The sequence below is a fragment of the Seriola aureovittata genome, chromosome 6 (assembly GCF_021018895.1).
Source record: "Seriola aureovittata isolate HTS-2021-v1 ecotype China chromosome 6, ASM2101889v1, whole genome shotgun sequence".
Classification (NCBI taxonomy): domain Eukaryota; kingdom Metazoa; phylum Chordata; class Actinopteri; order Carangiformes; family Carangidae; genus Seriola; species Seriola aureovittata.
Window position 1 is genome coordinate 17,437,297 of NC_079369.1, and position 19,798 is coordinate 17,457,094.

At 39.2% G+C, this 19,798-nt stretch overlaps 2 protein-coding genes across 5 annotated transcripts in view; one reads left to right on the plus strand and one right to left on the minus strand.

Annotated features, from left to right (window-relative positions):
- Positions 1-4,158, minus strand: part of mast3b (microtubule associated serine/threonine kinase 3b) — a 35,728-nt gene extending 31,570 nt beyond the window's left edge. For 2 of the 3 annotated variants that reach the window (XM_056378604.1, XM_056378603.1), the window contains exons 1-2: positions 3,811-4,158; positions 965-1,054 (exon numbers count right to left, since the gene is read on the minus strand). In XM_056378604.1, coding sequence (XP_056234579.1) covers positions 965-1,054; positions 3,811-3,857 — 137 coding nt within the window. In that variant the 5' untranslated portion in view covers positions 3,858-4,158. The remainder of the gene's footprint in view (positions 1-964; positions 1,055-3,810) is intronic. The other variant, XM_056378607.1, reaches the window with a different exon arrangement.
- Positions 4,159-4,271: 113 nt separating this feature from the next.
- Positions 4,272-18,324, plus strand: LOC130170457 (uncharacterized). 2 transcript variants are annotated; one of them, XR_008827988.1, is made up of 6 exons: positions 4,272-4,388; positions 4,592-4,778; positions 11,862-12,188; positions 14,119-14,271; positions 15,894-15,937; positions 16,026-18,324. XR_008827988.1 is itself a non-coding variant. In XM_056377732.1 (5 exons), the coding sequence occupies exons 1-5, from the start codon at positions 10,867-10,869 to the stop codon at positions 16,173-16,175; spliced, it is 744 nt and encodes a 247-aa protein (XP_056233707.1). In that variant the 5' UTR covers positions 10,567-10,866; the 3' UTR covers positions 16,176-18,324. The 2 variants fall into 2 exon arrangements, 1 of the variants encoding a protein (XP_056233707.1); XM_056377732.1 differs by lacking the exons at positions 4,272-4,388; positions 4,592-4,778 and adding an exon at positions 10,567-10,936.
- Positions 18,325-19,798: the final 1,474 nt, after the last annotated feature.

A 19,798-nucleotide genomic window follows, 5' to 3' on the forward strand; every position in this document is an offset into this window, starting at 1 on the left:
CAGCACCCAGCACCGTTGCCAAGCAACCCACACAGACTTAGAGACAACTAATAAATGATAGGTCTTCACTGGTGAAACTGAAGCACCTTAATATAAAAAAACCCAATTCAGACCTAGTGTATATTTCCTCATCTCTCCATTTATATTTCATACTTTTTGATACCATGATGTTGATGTTTTTGTGTTTAGCATGTGTTTAAAATCATATGGAACTGTAGAAGCTCAAATATGTAAAGACTGTGTGGTACGATTGAAAGCACCAGAAAAGCTACTAAATGGACCTTGTGCTGAGATAGTTTGTCAACAACTGTTTCAAAGGTCAAGGATTAACTTTGAATCTCAAATCTTTTCACCATAACATCACATAATAAAAAAAAAAATAGCTGCATCTATGATTCAGGTGACCAAAGTCTTCACTTATCACTTCACTATATTTTTTGTATCACTGCAAACAGTGTTGGCATCTTCCTTGCCTTCTCCTTCTGGTAGAAATTTGGCCCAAGCCCTTTTTTTACAAATGAAGATGTTAACCTTTAAAAAAAAATACATATTTTCATTTAAAAAAAAATACTGACTAGTATCTTAAAACATCTGGGCACTGTAGTCTTTGGCAAATGTGATAAAAACCATAGTAGATATTGTATTTTTTGGGGGCTATTGTCAGTCGTGGATTGATACATATTTGGTGCTCTGAGTATTTGCACCAGCAGCTCAGCGTATGTGGGCCTGAATCCAAATATACAGTGCCCATGTTCTTGCTAATGAAGGGACCTGTCACACAGAGCGACTCTGTAGTCCACCGTGTCCTCTGTGGTCAGGCTTTGACTACACGGACAACACTTGTTAGGTGGATCAGCTAATTGTTGCTTTTGTGATGAACGGACTCTTTGATGATAGACTTTTTTCAAGTGACTCAACATGTTCAGTCTATAGAAACAGTCTGCGTGTGACCTGTCTGTCTTACCTCCAGGGATGAAGGGTTTGTAAGGGGCTGCAGGGGCTGCAGGGGCTGCATGGGCTCAGGAGGGTGGGGCTCTGGCAAGTGGGTGACAAACTGTAAGGCAAGAAACGTTCGCATGGATTAGTGCGCTGACTCAGCACCTCAGTACGCCGGCGTCTGTCATCAGGCAGCAACAGAGGTTTTGTCGTGGGTTAGAGGTTGATGCCTGCCTTCAATTGGCTGACCTCACCCGCTGATAGTGACAGACACTCATCGTCCCTCTGAAGGGTGATGCTGCTGCCTAATTGGCTGCTACTGTATATAAACTCTCTTGAGCTCCTACGCCACAGGATGCAGCTAGGTGTCAACACACCAGACAGGAAGTTTCATTGTCCAGCACACATTTAGTGAACACCTAATAGTGACTACACTACTTACTCTTACAGTTTTAGGGACTCTGACATCTCAGGACATGCTGTATGTTCACATAAGCTTGACTTTAGATTAAAATTAACAATGTCTGTGTTCTTTAATTAATCCAGGAGGACAATCCACATTGGGTTCCTACACACAAAGTCCTGAAAACGAAATATCATCTACCATTTCACATCCTAACGCATCATTTTTGTATAGGAATATGCATGCTCAGCCACCCTAAGGTCTATATCTCACTGATGCTGACCAAGCACCGAAGCCGTTTTCTATTGACTTCCCTGCTCAAATGTAAGCTCTGCCTTGCCACAGTGCTGCTATTGTCTCAGTGCTGCAGAGGCTTCTCAGTGCTAAACACAGCACTAATGAACGTGTTGTCATAGTAATGCAGGGAGGATGGTAGGAAAAACAACTCCTTGCACAAAGACTCCACATTCTGTAGTGTCTGCTCATAATTACACAACACATGAAACTCATTGCGCCGAATTTCATCTCGGCTCATTTTCTCCTACAGACCCCTAAACCAAAGCTCTCAGTGATGCTTGAGCCAGTAATCGTCCGTCATTTACACTTTGCATTTACAATTTGTCAGCACTTCACAGACATTGTTGCCAGAGTGTAAACTGAGTAAAAAATCTCATACTGAATCAGTGGTGGAATTTGCACTGAATTTGTGATTTGCTCAGATGTTCAGGTCGTACACGGAGACTCTGACACGGAGTGCAGGGGCAGCTACAGTCCCTCAATAGCAATATGACAGCAGGATTGTCTTTACTGCAAAAACAACACTCATGTCAAGTCAATTTATTCTTTAATTAGAATTATTGGATTTCTGGCCTATTCCACGATATTCTAGACACATTATTGTCCTTCACTTGGAAATAATTTTAATATAAATAAAATGAAATAAAAAAAAAACAAGAGTTGAAACCTGGAAACAGGAAAGGAAGTATGTTCAGAAAAGTGTATTATCTTACAAAATAACATAGCATAGTATAATTCTCTGCAATAAATATGTCTGAATACAACCAAAATTGTATGTCATGCTTGTCATTTTTCTCACTGCTGGTGGTTAAAGAGCTAATCCAGAATGCTAATTGTCAAAGGTTTGGTTTAGACAAATGAGCGTCAAGAACGATGCTTCCATCAACAGGCATCAGTGAGACCCTGAACCCCTCCCTGCGAGCCAGAGTTTGAAACCTCCTCTGTATCTCTGCACGGGAGCAGAGGCTACAAAAGTGCCTAAAAATGAAAATGAAAGGAAAACAGCGCATGCTCTGATGAGATGATCCACAGTGGAGGCAGATGGATGGATCAGAGAAAGGGGATGTGAGCAGGGAGCTCCTACGCCTTATGGATCAACATCTAGTGGGCAGCAGGTACCCCCCCCCTCCTCCCTCCCTCCCCACAAAACAAACGGCTACATTCACTCTAGGGGATGAGTGGGTGGATATAAGACTACAGCCATGTCCTTTGATGGAGATAGGAATCACAAATTAGCAATTATAAGGAAATAAAATATCTATTCTTCCAAAGGCTGAAAGGCATTTATCTGTCTGTCTGTCTGTCTGTCTGTCTGTCTGTCTGTCTGTCTGTCTGTCTGTCTGTCTAGTGTTGTGAGGGTGAGCATGTGACTCATGCAGGAATCCTGGAGTGAAATCTTCATGTGAGGCTAAAAAGAAAAATGAGACAATAGAGCCAGAGAAAGGCAAAACATCGTGAGGACAGAATCACACTGACTGAGACGTACCTCCAACACTGAGAGAAGCATTTGGTTTGATTAAAATCAAAGATCTGTAACTGCCTTGAGGAAAGAAGTATAATCCTTCTTGTATCTGATGTTCCTAAAACTTCTTCCCTAAAACTCCCATTCTTGTTGTTTCAGTGATGTGGTTTTACAAGTTTAACCAGCCATGAATTGTCAAACACAGTTAGAGTTCAAGGCTGGAAAGCTGGATTCTCTACATTCAGTGGGGTGAATTAGTTTAAAGATTAAAACTAAGTTTGATAATTCTAATAGTTGCATTATTAGGAAACTGATGAGACATCTTTAACTTCTCCAGTCCTCTCTTCAAAAATACAAAAACACAAGAGTAAACTGAAGCTGTTCAACTAGATAGTGGAGCCTGAAGCAAATGTCATCAACCTGAGAGAAAACAGGAGGGATTATTTACATTTCCATCTGGCTCAGTTGGCAGGTCTGATCTCAACGCTTTAGTGGTAGCCTAGTAGATAACAGTGGGTTTGAACTAACAGCCACTTCGCATGGGAAAAGTCTCTGTGTTGACACTGGAATACGCCGAGTTACCATCAAGACAACACGACCACATAAATACTACCATTTCACTTTAGTTACAACTTTAAAAGACAACAGTTTCACATGGCAGCTTGCGGTTTCACATCTGCACCACAGGATGAAAACAAAGAGCAGAACTTACTCCAGAGTCAGAGAGGGGATCTTCAGTTTATCTCGCCTCGACTTCATTCTTGCTGAACACCAAGCGGGGGCTTCACTTACCACGCAGCGCAGCACCACTCGGTCTCACAGCCGGCTTCAAGACACTCATCGCTGCGGTGGCTGACTAAAAATAACCCGTTTTAACTGAGTATCGTTTACCGGCGGCTTCAGCGGATTCCGCAAAGATTTTCCGAGTGAACTGGTTCGATAAACCGCAGTTTACACTTAATAAAACAAAATGACGCGCCGCAGCAGTTGTGCGCGTTTTGCTCGTCGTTCTTCTCCAAGGCGCACCGGAGAGCGACTGCCACGAAACGGAGGGAGCGACGGGTCGCCGCTAACCTCCATGTGACTGGTGGGAAGAGAGGGAGAGAGGGAGGGATGGAGGGGGGAGTCTACTGGAGGGGGGTGGCTAAATCAGTTTGGGTGGTGGGTGACAGTCAACAGAGGCGAGGTTGGGTGAGGACGGGGGGAAAGTTGGCGTAGGGGATGAGATGTGATTCACAAACCTGATTATTCTGTTTTTCATAAAAGAGAAGACCAACACACTGAGGTCTGGTGAGTTCACGGGTTATAATAATCAGTGTAGGTTATATGTCATGTCTTTTTGCTCCTTTTCTATCTGTTTATCCGCGTAATACCACAATGACACCACGACAAAATGAAGTTTCCACCAGTATTTTTTAATGCTTCACTTATAAATCCATCCAATCTCTCTCTCGCTCTCTCTCTCTGTTTCTGTCCACGGACACAAAATGAAGCAGCGGAGCCGTGAACAGTGGCAGGCTGCTGGTCGTGATGAGGCTGGGGAATACCTTCGCTGGAAACCGTGACAGCTGCCACACAGAGTGCTTTTCTCACTCTGCCGCGCGGCGCGTGTGCATGTGTGTGGGGAGGCACCTGCCATGCGAGCCTTTATTTTCTGACTGGTGTAGGAAGCCATCAATTGTAAGGACAGAGTCAATTTCCAATTTCCCCACAGAGGCAGTGTGTGTGTGTGTGTGTGTGTGTGTGTGTGTGTGTGTGTGTGTAGGTGCGCGCGTGTGTGTGTGTGTAGGTGCGTGTGTGTGTGTATCTTAAAATCACATTTCTGAGCATCTGCAATTTAGGCTGAGTCTGTGCGAGCACGTGCGGACATGTGGTTTTGACACGTTTTAACAGCATGCAAGTAGATTTCCCAAGCATGAGTAGGAGTGTGTTTATGTGTGAGTGTGTGGATGTGTGTTGTTTGGTGGATGTGTGTTTGCAAGTGCATGCTTGAAAGTCAATTTTCTTGTACTTATGTAGGGTAGGTGTGTGTGTGTGTGTGTGTGTGTGTGTGTGTGTGTGTGTGTGTGTGTGTGTGTGTGTGTGTGTGTCTGTGTGTGTGTGTGTGTCTGTGTGTGTGTGTGTGTGTGTGTGTGTGAGAGAGAGAGAGAGAGATCTGTAGGTTGTGTTTGTGTTTGTGTGTTGTCACTATTTGCATCTCAGCTTGGTTTCTATTGAATGTCTGCATCTCCAATGGCAACTGGTGACAGCAACTGCACCAGTGTCTTCCTGGTTGCTAGGGAGCTGGTGAAGGTTTGCCCGGTTGCTAGGACATGAGCTTGACCCAAGTACAATAGTTATCAACCAGTAGGTTCACACACACACACACACAACACAGACAACACACACATACACACAATTTTTTGATTGACCAGTATGCTGTTTGTTTACTGTGTGTATCTTTAAATCAATAAATGACTGCCTCTGCCTCTGATGAAATATTGTATGTAACTTTTACATTATACACCATGGTATTGTTACCACTGGTAGTAGTATTAGTAGTAGCAGTAACAGCAGTTTGTATCAGTGCGGAGCTTTAATGTCCTATATGGCAAATTTTTTTATAGTTTAAAATAAAATGGATCAAACTTAAACTTGAATTAAAAAAACTGTTTTGACCACTCTGGGGCAACGGAAAGATGGAAAGCACTAACATATCACCTTTTAAGTTGATATGACCAACTGGTTAGAAAAGAGTTGCACATTTACACACAAGATACAGCAATTTGAAATGGCATTTATCTCAAGCACGATGTTGCTAGATCACAAAGAGAAAATTGTGGGTTGGCTTTGCCTGTGAGCATGATGTGTGTGTGGTGGTAGGTGGTAGGCATTGAGTGGCGGGTGGTGTATAGTGTAGTGGTGGTGGAAGGCAAGGAGGGATTTCCTGATTCCTGATTGCTTGGTAATTGTTTTGCTAGAGAAGCATTTAGTAGGAGAAGTCGGTATCTCAGTTACCATGGCAATAAGGGCTTTCCTGCTCTTCCCTTCCCATCAATCTGTGTTCTTCCTTCAATCTCTGCTGTGTGAGATGAAGCTTAGCTAAATGCTTTTTCAGCCAAATTAGATTTAGGGTTGAATACGCTTTAATCCACCACAAGTGTTTTTAATATTACATCATGTTTTGTCTTGTCTTCTCTGCTGCATGTAAATATAATGAATACATGGTCTTGTATAATAGTACAAACTGTGGAGATCACAGTAAATGGTTGCAAAGTGCAAATTAACACTATATATATATATATATATATACATGCTGTATTTCTGATACAATAGAAACAGCTGGGGAGCAATGTAGGAAAAATGTATGTATGCTAAATGAGAGAGAAACGTGTCTGCAAAGAAATATTAACACGTCTTTCCACAGAGACTTAGTGTAGAGGTTTCTGGATAGCTATAGCTTGCAGATTGAGGCTCACACACATCCAAAACCTCACCCACAGATACTGAATGGTTCAATAACAAGCGAGAGGAATCGCTGTGCACCAAAACCTGAGAAACGTGAGGTGAAGCATTGTTTCAGTCGGTGTTGCTGCATGGGAGGAGAGGCAAAGAGGAGGCTGTTTAACTGGATGCTGACGCTATATATGTGACTTGCAATTCATGGACACATTAATGTTAACCATGTGCAAAAACTTTATGCAAATCAAAGGATGATAACAGCCCAAGTCTTACATATAACGTGCCATCAAATGTCATTTCCTTTCACAGTCTCCTGTCTTTGAAAGAATGTTGTTTACACTGGTTGGTCACACACAGGTTCATCTGTCAGTGTTCCCCTTTACAGTCATACAAATGATACTTCCAGTTTGAAATGTGGGGCCTTCACATGAGTAAATGTCTCAGCTCTGACAGAGACTCACACAAACTGAAGTGAAGATGCTTCCCCTGATGACAGTGAAACGGAGGCACTTGAAGTGCATAACCTGAGGCCATGATTTATTTCTTCGTTGATTATATTATACAACCACTGAAATCTAATAGGTTGTGTATTTGAGGCAAACACACTGTGAACTGAGTTAATAAAATACATACACAAATGGATGTTTCATCAGAATAACATGGCAAGATTAAAAACTGGCAAAAGGGACTTGACCTGACATTCTATTCAATAAAAAGAAAATAATTACAAAATGCATGATGACAAGCAAGAAAAAAAATTTGAAAATGGATTGTGAAATGAGCAGCAACAAGAGAAAAACATTCACCACCACAATTAAACTCAAGGAATATAACAAAAAGGTTGTACTTTTGTTACTGTGTAAGAGAAAGAGAAATGTCAACAGTATGGCGTAAGGGATGCACAGAGGAAATCATTTTACCAAGCTGTGATGCAGGAAATTGAGTAATATCACAGGGGAAGTGAGTGGCTATAAGTGCGTGTATTGTATAAGTGTATTAGTGTTTTTCTGTGAGAAAGTAAAAAGGGAGGTGTGTGTCATTACGTGTTTGAGGCGTTGCAAACGATTTTCTTCTCACAGCTCAGTCCACAAGATGGCGTAGAAATACAATAATGACAGTGGAATAATCACATCAGTGTTTGTACTAGATATAATGTGTGAGCAGGCAGAAACACACTGACCCCTGATGGACGTAGGAATGAAACCTGTGGTCCTCTGTAGCAATGCATGAAAGTAAATACACCTTGTCTTCAGGGTGACTTATTACATGGCAGTTGTTTAATAGAACCAAGTTTATTCCTCAGACAATTCGATTTGATACAATCTGCAATGCAAGAATTAATTTGTGTCATTAATGACTTTTTAAGCCTGTTGCATCAAATAAGAAGGCAGGTAAATGGGAGTTAGGAAAGTGTTTACTTATGATACATCCCCAAATATTGTCTATATTAGGGACAACAACAAAGAAACTAGACAAAAAATGCACTTAGCCAATCAAATCATTTTCAATGTGACTGCAACATTTACAATATAATAAATAAAGGAGACGAACAGGACAGAAAAAGTAATGCCAGCAAAAAAGAAAACTCACCTGTACAAATCCATGCTCTACCCATGGACCTGCCACACCCCTCCTACAGAAGAGCAACACCCCCAGACTGAAAGAGACACGAAACAGTTATAGTTGGTTCCTTCATCTCTTTGTGATTGTCTTGCATCTCTTTCGACAACACTGTGTGAAGTTTCATTTTATGACGGTTTGTAAGTGTTTTGTGTCTCTTCGCTGTAATTTTGTGTCTCCGTGGTCTTTTTATGTCTCTTTGGAGTTGTTCGGTCATTTTAAGCTCTGTAGTCATTTGTGGTCATTTTCTGTCTCTATGTGGTCATTCTGAGGCCAGTTATGTAAGCAACCACAAGACGTCCTGATTTACAAAGACTAACATACATTTGTTACTCAAGGTTTTTGGGGGCCAGCCATATAATTGTGAATGTTTGTAACTGAGTGACTGACTGACTGACCGACTGATAGAGTTGAGTGATCATAATTCCACCATTGGTCAGCCAAATGCCATGTAACTGAGTTGGACTTTACCCATTGGCCATTGCTCTTTCAAAATGAATTGGTGCAAATATGTAAATGAGAACAGCTTTCTGTGAATTCAGCTGTATTAAAATTCTGTACATGTGAGCGCAGAGAGTAGGAGTGAAGCAAACAGATATAGATCTGAAACCCACTGACTGTAGGTGTAATGGAAATAGGAGTAGGTGATGTCAGTTGTTTACAGCGGTTCTACCGCATCCTTGAACTTTGACCATACTCGCTCCAGCCATCAAGTAGGTTTTGACCTGGTCTTGTTTGAGATACAGCATTTCTGTGCTGCATTTGAAACTGATTCAGCTGTTTGCAGTCTTTACAGGCTCCAAAGGCACGCTGTGATTTACAGACGATGCATCACATTACCTTCCAAAGTTCATGCACCTTATAGCTGAGTCATCTGCTTTAGTGGGGTCTTTGTCTGCACGCTCATTTTACAGAGGTGATTCTACAGGAAAACTGAGAACAGGAGCTGCAAAGAAATGACCACCTCCATCAACCACTGAAACCAAACATCCAACCAACACAATCCCCCACGCTGTTCACTGACAGTGATTGACTTAACGAAATCAAGTCCTTACCTCAAAGCCCCCAACTTCCTCTTCTGTGGTTGGAGTGTTGCTGTGTGTGTGTGTGTGTGTGTGTGTGTGTGTGTGTGTGTGTGTGTGCGCGCGCGTGTATGTGTGTGTGTGTGTGTGTGTGTGCGTGTGTGTATGTGTGTGTGTGTGTGTGTGTGTGGCTGATCTTTACTGATATTGACATCAGCATAGTTAAAGCCTAAAAAGGAAGATAAGACGTTAAAAATCTAATGTAAAAATTTGTCTCTAAAAATATAATTTTCAACCTTGGAAGCTTTCTGTTCCTTAAACAGTTTCGTTGTCTGAAATTTAGGAACTTAGTTGTCCACAATACAGAAGATTGTCTTTGAAAAGAATGCAGTATGAACAGAAAATGATAAATGCATTTTCGAACAAAAAGAGGATCTGATACGCAGTTTTTCCATTTTTTCTTTCCATTTCATGACAGAAACAAATTCCCAGCTGAGTACCAGGTTTACTATAAATTACAATCTGCAAGATGACCATCTGATATGTGGGTAAATACATATCTTTGTAAATATGCTTTACATATCTGACTTGATTGACTTGTCTGCAATGACAGACATGTAAAAAAAGTAGGCGTAAAACTTCAACTGATAACATGTTGCTGCCTGACCTCGAAACCTTTCAGAATCTGCTCATGGTAAACATCCCATCATCTACATCCAATCGTTTATATGGCTGGAGCCAATTCCAGCTCACACTGGATTGGTGTCCAGTCTATCACAGGGCTGACACGGTCAATCATCCACACTCACCATCACACCTACACCTTCACCTACACTTGATATGGCAGTCGATGAAGATCAATGGGAGGAAAATAAAGAAAATTATTGAAACTGTTCACTCTGATGTCTGTGGATTTTCTATCACACCAGGGATAGTGTTTCTCAGAAGACAATTTGTTGCTGAATTTAAGTAGTTTTCTAAATGCTTTTTAATGTCATGTTTGACCCGACTTGACTTTGAGGACCACATACTAAAAGTCTGATCACTTTGCAAAAACCCAGAGACTGAGATCTCGAAACCTTAGCATATAAAAGTGAAACTATTTACAAGTCAAAAAATAGAAAAAATGCGGGGGTTTTCTTCTGCAGTTCAAGTGAACTCAACCTTTAATCAAAAACAGGGTACAACCATTCACTGTATTTGTAAGTGACAGTTTTCTGGTTAAATAACAGATCAAACTAACCCGGATTTTTACGAAAACTAAAAGTATTTACAATAGTTTACTGTCAGCAAAACTTCAATCCCAGACCACTGTATGGTGAGCCTAAAGGTGGTTTTCTGTGGGTCACATTTCTGTAAATTCTTCCTCAAAATATGAAGGAAACTATTTGCTCTTTCTGCATCATGTGATTGACAACCTCTTCAGCTGAGTTCCTCAGTCTGCACCACATGTCCATGAACCTCTCTGAAGTCTTCCGTTACAGGAGGTGCTTATGAGGCTGTAGGTAGATATATCGGTGTTTGTGCAAGTTCCTGTCTACAGTTTCCTCCTGTCAGGCACACAAAGTGCTACTTGGCTAGAAAGATAAAACTAGAGGACCCAACACACCGAGGCAGCTCATATAAATCAACAAGATCAAAGACTCAAGGGCCATCTCACCAGGCCTGCAAGCAATTCTTTCACCATGGTTGACAATATTGTCACTAAGGCTGTCGGGTTAGTTTTGATCACCACAGCTCACATGATTTCCAACGGTAAGCTGTCTCCTTCATCACTGTTAAATCTGTTTAGTAGGTTCTCATGTGCTAAAGGTTGATATTTACGTTTACTTTTTAAAACTTATTTTTGTTTGTCTTCTTTATCCTTTTTGAATCACAGTGCCTGTGTTTATAACACGTTATTACTCCATTGCTGTGCCACGATCTTTTCATTTCTGACGTGGTGTCTTCTCGGTTTGACTTTGGTGTCTGTTGTTATGCTGTTGCTGAAAACATTGGACATTATAATGAGCGCGATGTGCACTAATGTGAAGACAAATGCAAGAACAGTATAATGTGTAGCCTTAATAAGTCATTAATACTCATTGACACTTTGTATGTCAAATCCTTTAATACAAATAAATTTGCCTTATTTCCCCATGCTATCCATGGAAAAAAGGCCATAAGAGTTTAAATTATGCCCTTAAATTTTTAAGTAGAACAAATTCTGGGTCATAATATGTATAGACAGATGGAATACTTAGTTAGTGGCACTACTAACAGTTATGATGATCGGTAGCGATGTTTTATTCTGAGCCAGGAGTTTGTTTTGTAGACATACTACTAATAAATAAAGTAGTTTAACAGAACTTGCTACAGCCATGACATATGCAGTGAAAACATACTGATGCTACACAGTGAGGTTGAGAATAAAGGCTTATAAGTTTTCAGGCTGGGTAATAAATTGTGAAGAGATAGAAGAGTTGTGTACTGCACTTTATCTCTCTTCACATGTTGCAAGGGGGAAAACCCAGTATCTGCCATCAAAATGTTCTGTCAGCTCTCTTGTCCATAACTGGGTTGTCTGAAAAAATAAACTTTAACTGGATCATGTATAGTTCATATTTCATAAGAATTAGATGTAGTGACATAGTGATCATTGCACTGCCCATTGGTACACATTGTTTTTTTCTTCACACAGGCTCCAGCCAAGCAGGGGTCACCGGGACCCTCGGCAGCAACATCACCCTTCAATTTCGATTCAATGACACTGTCCTTCATCGTAACAGTCACTTTGCAGTTTATGTAAAAGGCGAGAGAAAGATTTATGAGCGTAAAAAGGCCAAAGCTTGCCCAGGAGGATGTTTTCTTAACATTGACCTTAACAATGCCTCTGTTGAGTACCACATTACAAATCTAAGATTAAATCACAGTGATCTTTACTGGGTCAGTTTGTTCGACTCAGTACCTCCCATTGACAGTAATAAGGTGCAGCTGATCGTCAAAGAGGAGAACAGAAGCAGCACAGGTAAATTCAGACTTTATAATTATAGAGTACACTTACAACAAATGACACCAATATAAATCGATGTGAAGGAAGGACACTTTGTTAGTCTGTGGAGTGTGCAGTGTAAGAAGACTAACCTCCTGTTATTATAAAGATGTCAGGTTGTTATTATAGTCAGCAGATACGCATTAAAAATGAAAAGTTGTTAACTAAAGTTAGTTGATTTATTCATCTCTGAAATATTTCAGGTGAACAACCATGTGCTCATTTGCTGCGGTTTACACAGTTAGCCATCATGCACCACTTCTTTTAAACAGAGAGAAATTGCCCTTCACAACACCATATTGTTTGTTTCATTTACCAAGTAAATATTTACCACAACTGCAATGAATTACCAGGTCATGCCAGTATCTTTTAAAGGATCCTTTTCTACATTTTTTATTATTGTCAACAAATTTGACAAAAAGACCAAAACCATCAACAAATTGATCCTGAAAAGTATTATTTCCTGTATGACAAAAGTCTCATATCACTTATTTCTCTGTGCTATAGAGCTCCATTGTTGTTCAAACACTATTAAGAAACACATCAATGACCAACAGTGTTTCACTAAGTGGCGACTGGATATAATCCTCTCTCATAGTGTATGTGTTTTTATTTTGTTATACCTGACAAAGATTGTCATTACATTTATGCAAAAATGTATATATAAAAACATTATTGTGAAGCCATAAAGCAATCTTACTCATTGATTACTTTGCTACATTGACCATAAATGCCTAATACAACCAGCAATATTAAAAGAATAGTGAATGGCAAGTTTTTTGACAACAGTAGATAAATGTATAATAACTTCATATCATATTGCCCAACCCTTGTGGGAACAATAGATTATTTTGTCTCCATCACACATAAAATGTCCTTCTGCTGTTGAGCTACTAGAGCACAAATAATGTATAAATTCTCAGTTTAAAATAGTTCTAATCAAATGTATTGTTTACTCCTGTATGAGCAACATTTGCTCACAAGAAAATTAGAGTTGTGCTTTGAGCTAAATGCTAATATCAACATATGTTGCTGACATTAGGCAAGTATAATGTTTACCATGTTCATCATTTTAGTTTAGTGTGTTAGCATGCTAACATTTGCTAACTAGCACCAAACACAAAGTACAGATGATGCTGATGGGAAAGTCTCGATTGGAAATGTTGTGGTTTTCATTCAGAACCTTGAATGTGAACCTCATGGTGGCACTAAAGTCATTAGGAAACGTCCTCTCTGCACCATGGGTAACTGAATCAAATTTGATGGCAATCTTTCCAGCAGGTGTTGAGATATTTCAGTCTGGACTTAAGTGATGGACTGACCACTGGACATTGCTATCTATGCTGCTAACATGGCTAAAAACTACAATGTGGGTCACAGTTTTATAATAATATATAATATATATATATATATATATATATATATATATATATATATATATATATATATTTTATGATGATTTTTGAATTATTTACATCTTCAGCCTTTACTTTTCATGGAATTTGTTGACAATAATGAAAATAAAGAAAAACAAGTACTGCTACACATTCTCATCAACGTGCATTTGAGATACTGTTTGCCACTCCACAGAGTGTTAGTTTCACTGCTGGTTAAAGGCGCTAAGTCTGCTACTAAGGTTGTCAGTCAAAAAAGTGAAAGTGTCTGTGCCTTGACATTACGGTCTGCTTCATATCTAATTTAAAAGAAAAAGGGGATTATACTGTATTAGTCTAATTGCATAGGAGAAATGTAGTCACACAATACCTCCCATTAAATTAGAATATAATTTGGTTCCATTTGATCAATTATTACCATGGCACTACTTGCTATGGACATTGAAAAGAAATATCATTTTTCTGTAGCGACATGACTGTATATTTTCATAATTTCCTTTTAACTCCTACAGTTCCTCCGTTGCCGACTAACATCACAATAATCGAAGACAGTGGAAGTTCCAGTTTCTTTTCCTTTCACAACGTCATTGTCCTTGTGGTTTTACCTGTAGTGCTGCTGGCTGCAGCACTTCCCTTGTTGATCTGGTGTCTCGTGATTACCAAAGGTAGGGACACTTGTTTGTTTTACTTGTTTGCCATAACTGATAATTCAGGGATATTGATGTTCTGACTCTTTATATGACTCTTGACATTGACTAGTTGTTGGTTGCTTGTAATTTAGGTCGGCATAGAAGTGTCAGCTGATATCTTAAAATCAAAAACCTAATGTTTGACCTGATAATCCAGCAAAATGAAATCCAAGGTTGGATATATTTAAGGCTACAGTCAGTAGTATTTTTCTACAAATTTTCTTTCAAGTAAATACAGTGAAGATGAGAAGAAATATTGTTATTCTGTGGAAAAAATGTGCAGTTGTGTGGTTGGATGCTCAAAAATGCTAACCAGATTGCAGTTTCACATCCTTTTGATACATGTGATGATTCACTGCTTTTGAAAAGAAGTCCTCCCTCAGAGCATGCAAATGTAAATGTGCCTACTATCACTGATGGATGTGTGGAAAAAAAAAATTGCTTGCAGTATTTGTTCACTATCATGAGTGCACTCTCACTCAGACATAAACCCCTCTGGCCTACTTTGTGTAGGAACATTGCCGCCCTGAAATATCTGACAGCCCCAGTGACCTCAGAAACCACTTTGACGATTTCCCGTACATGTATACAAATGCAGGCTTTTGCTGACTGTGCATTCCTGTATCATGTCGTGCTTATCCGGTCCAAGGTTGTCCACAGATAGCACTGCTCAAACACAGCTATGAGTCTTCAACTGAGAGAACATCACAACTCTGCAAAGTGACAGATAGTGGAGATGAGCTGTACTTGTCTGCACCATGTCTAGCTTATTTATACTACCAAATCATAAAGGATAGTTTTTTTTCTTACAATGTTATGGAATTGATGCAGTTGAGTATCAGAGCTAGAAGTAAATGAAATGACTGATATAGTTCGATTAAGTCTGACTTCAACAGAATTAATAGGCTTTACTTCAATGTTGTTTTTTTTTTAATACAGGCTTAATTTGATGAACCTCTAATCACTGTTTTTCATTCAGCTTTTGCACAACTTTGCCAGTTAATCCTTCAGACTGTGCAATAATTAATGTATGCATTTTTGCAGAGAGATAGAAAAGAAGATCTTCCACACACTCATGTCTGCATTAAGAATGGAGATGGAGTTGGGAGGTGATTAGCTTAGCTTAGCACAAAAGCTGGAAGCAGAGGGAAACAGTTAGCCTGGCTCTCTCTTATGTTAAAAAAATCTGCATAGCAGCACCTCTAAAGTTCACTACTTAACACTCTTGCTTGTGTAATTTGTACAAAAACAGAAATACAATTTTGTGTTTTTTTTGGGAAGTTACATGCTGCAACTATTAACATGCTGGACACCCTACAGTTTATCCTTTCCCCCCAGTTCTCCTGTGTAGCATCTGCAGCTTTGTCACAGGTTGACAGATATGGTTGTTGACCAAAGTTACTAACTGATGTATTTGCACATGAATGATTCTAACCTGGCAAACTCACTCTGATGACAAGACTCCAGGAATTACGTCAGTATTGATCTGAGAAAGACCATGAATAGACTTATTTGTTGAAATGTCAAACTCTATTATCGCTAATGCTGATTATTTGTCTAACTGACTCTATATTTTACCTGTTTTGCTTCTTGTCCAGAACAACAACAACCACAGCAACAAAACTCTAATCCCACAGTACAGGTAAGAACACTCTCATCATGTCCCTCCTTCAGACACGTGTATGTCAAAGTAAATATTTAAAACTTCTTCCCTATGATTGTCTTTGCAGGAAACAAGTTTGGAATCCAACAGGGTACCTCCACCCTCACTGGTTTACAGCATCCTGGACTTTCCTAAAAGACCTTCTCCAATTTTGGGGATTAATCCAAATGACACAGAATACGCAGCCGTCAACTATCTCCCAGAAAACAGAGTGTGACACACAGCTGAATGTAAACCGACTAATCTGTCTTGGTTTGAGTAAAGGTTTTCCAGATGACTTATATACTGACTATATAAACTAAAAATATATTTCTCGGAGGTGATGAATGCCGTTTTTGTAATAGAGTCATGAACCCTCCAGGATGTGAGCTTCCTGCAATAAATTACAAACAATGCAGTTTTGACTTGATGGGTCATAATTATGTAGGTCTCGCTTTGTTTTTGGTGGTCGCAAGATTGAATGTTGACAGTTGCCAGTGGCAAACCACAAGCCACCATATAAACTGTTGCAGTAACAAACCAACTTTGCTTTATTTGTTTCAGGGGAATTTTGTAATTGTTAACAAATGCCCTAAAGACACTGAAAGCACCAATGAACTGATCTTACTAACATCCTACTAACAAATGTCCCACGTAACTAAAGTCTATAGAGCCTCCACTGTAATCTGGTCAAACAGATTAAATTTCGTGTTCCTGGGGAAATATTCTGAGAATGTTTTTTGTTGATGATAACAAAAACGTTGAAAACTGCCAACCTTATCTTTTAAAGTAGCTATTTGTAAGTTTTGCCATTGCTACATAGCAGCTGTTTACTTGCCAGTCTTGCTAAGAGCTTCAACCATTGATGCATTTACAATACAGGAGGTTATAATGTGCCGTCTGAGTGGCGGTACTTCTTCAGGGCAGCCTGGATGCTACAATGACTTCTAATTGGAAGTTGATGACAGGTGCCGGCAGGGCAGGAGCTATCTGGTTAGCTTGCTTGCTGACTAGCTTGATAATTTAAGTAGAAGAAAATAAGTGATAGTAATAGAAGCAAAACAAGGAGGTTGCTTTCCAATGCTAGAGACAGCTCTTGGTGAGTACAGGATTGAAGTATGATGCTGAACTTACAATATTTCTTCTAGACTGGTAAGTGAACAGCTGGTAATGCTAACGTTGGCTATGTATCAATAACAAAACTTAGCAATAGCTCCTTTAAGTCACATTACAGTACCCATAGATAATACTGTCACCATGTGTGTAACTACACTTCTAAGGCTGTGGAGGGAAAAATCAGTCAGTTTTTGCCTCAACCTTCTTCCTGAGATTAAATTTGGACCCAAGTGTTTAACTTCACAGTAGTGACATATCTGAAGTGATTTGATTGTTGTTTTTTGTTTTGTTTTTTTTAAGAGAGGAAGTGTGATATCTTTAGTATTTTGCATATCCTCTGTCAATATTTCGTTTTTTTGTCATTCCATTCATCACAGTTTTGAACTTTTGACTCATCAACCTTCCTCTGTTTATGGCTTTTAAAATAAACAAAGCCAAGAATAACCAGTGAAATGAAACAGGGACATGGTGAAATCTTATTTGTAGATAAAGATCTGTTACCAGCTCAACAGTACTGTATCAAAGAATACAGATGTGATCTTTCCATCTACTGACAGTTTTTTCACACTCAGTATTACACATACAACATCTGACACTATCTCACTACCATTTTCCATTGCATGGCATCTGAAGTTCTCTTTTAACTGAGTGATGTTTTAATAGATTTGTCAGACAAATTATTGATTTAGTTCTCATACCATGTATTTTTATGTGTTACAAATGTATTATGTAGAATAAAACTCACCCAACATATGTACATGATAGTGACAGGCATCTCGCATGTTGGTTGTTACTCAGGAAGGAAAATAACTGACTAAGCCAGTAAATAATGACAGTGGTGTTAAGATCGATGGTCACATGGCATGCAACCAAACACAGACTGAAGGTTCATCTCTGTTCTGAAAACCTTGGTGGTGAAATAGCAAAAGTAAATTTTGAAAGCTACAAAGTTTATTGTCCCAACAGGTGTTATTATTTCACATATTACTGAACAGTTTCTTCCTGAAAAGCACACAGTATTTAGTGAGTGAATGTCAAAATAAGAAACTTTTGTGTGTGTAAATAATGTTGTGTTCATAATTGTCGGTTCTATGAGTCTCATGTACTGTAAGTAACAGCAGAGCATGTTCGAGGCACTATATGAAATGAGATCAAATGCAATGTGCATGGTTCACATTGTGTTTTAGTTGTAAAAAAAAAAAAGAAGTATTCTTGTACTTGTTAAGCTTGTGCCCTGAATAAAATAGCTGCTGATTCCACTTTGTACACTACATGTATCTGGTTTTTGGCTCTTCATTGTTTTTAGTAGTTATTCAAACAACATTTCAGCAAGTGGAGTTTAAACACCATTGTTTTATTAGTCACAGGTATTGCTAAAGTGGCCGGGTTTTACCCAGCCGTCAGTAGCCTACGTTACACCACGCTGCACCGATCCACTACGCATTCAGGGTCGTTCTTTTTAGTGCATCAGTGGGGTTGGCCCGTATGAATTGGTGATAACCACACCATTTGTTTTTGTGTGAACCCTGTGCGATGTTGCCTTTCTGAAGCTGCACACAGGGTCCCAGGTGCAAGTGCTAGTTCAGCATTTAACGTTATGACACCTAGATTTGAACAATGCAAAGTCTGTACAATAGCTACTTTCAATTTTGCCTCCAGCCCCCAAAAGGCCTGAATGCAGCCCTGTTGCAGTGCGTGCCTTGTGGTAGCCTCATGATAGCCTGTATGCTTCTTTGATCTGAATTACTTCTTACAATTTTGGTTAGTGTTCGTTCAGTAAGTTTCATTTCATGGTAATGGACATGCTAATGAGTGGCCAGACCTTTTCTCTCACAACCCAGACTTGTAGAAATGGGTAAACCCCTGAAAATTCAATTTAAATTTCCTTCAAATTAGTATTTCTTTGAGTCATTTGACAGTGGAAACAAAACAACATCTTGCGTGATCAGCAATAAGGACAAACGCAGTAAGAAATCACACAAGTTCAATGTTGTCTCATGAGTTTTCCAAAAAAACCATCTGAGTTACGTTAACTAAACTTGAGAGAACAACTTTAGTAAATTTTAACAGATGAATCGACATCTGTTCGGTCACACTGAGAGTCATTACAGAGAGATTTGTTTTCCATTCAGTTCTTCATTTGAGATGAAGATTAGTGAAATAACGTATGTAGATAATATATGTAGTATTTTGTTACGATTATGGTATTGTTAACTATGAATTCACTATGATTGTTCTTTAAGATGTCTCTAACCCTATTTGAAAAAGATTAAATCTATATTTCAGCTATCTGAAACTGAACTTTAAGCTAGCTCTGGTGTGTTGTGAGGTGTGAACCTGCACAACACTGCCTAGCATTGTGAAATGTGGTAGGTAATATCTCAATTGTAACATCTGACTGTTAAATTTGACTCTACTACTGTTTGTTTCCACAGATGTTGCATCAGTTTGTTACCTCCTATTTTAATCTTTTTTATTTTCATGTTCCATGTGAACAAACAGTGGCCTAACCTACAACTGTGAGAGTCTAGCTCCTGAAATACCCAAAGCAGCGTGATGTGCTATTGATTCAGAAGCGCTACAGGCAGGTCACTCATTACACCGACTGGCCCTTCTTCCATTTTGGTCCGTGCAGGGACATATTTATTTGAAGACATTAAAATACTCTACTTCATTTATAAATACATTGTTTTTTCAACAAAAAGTTTAATAACCAGCCGTAAAATTAAATTTCTAACTGAAAAT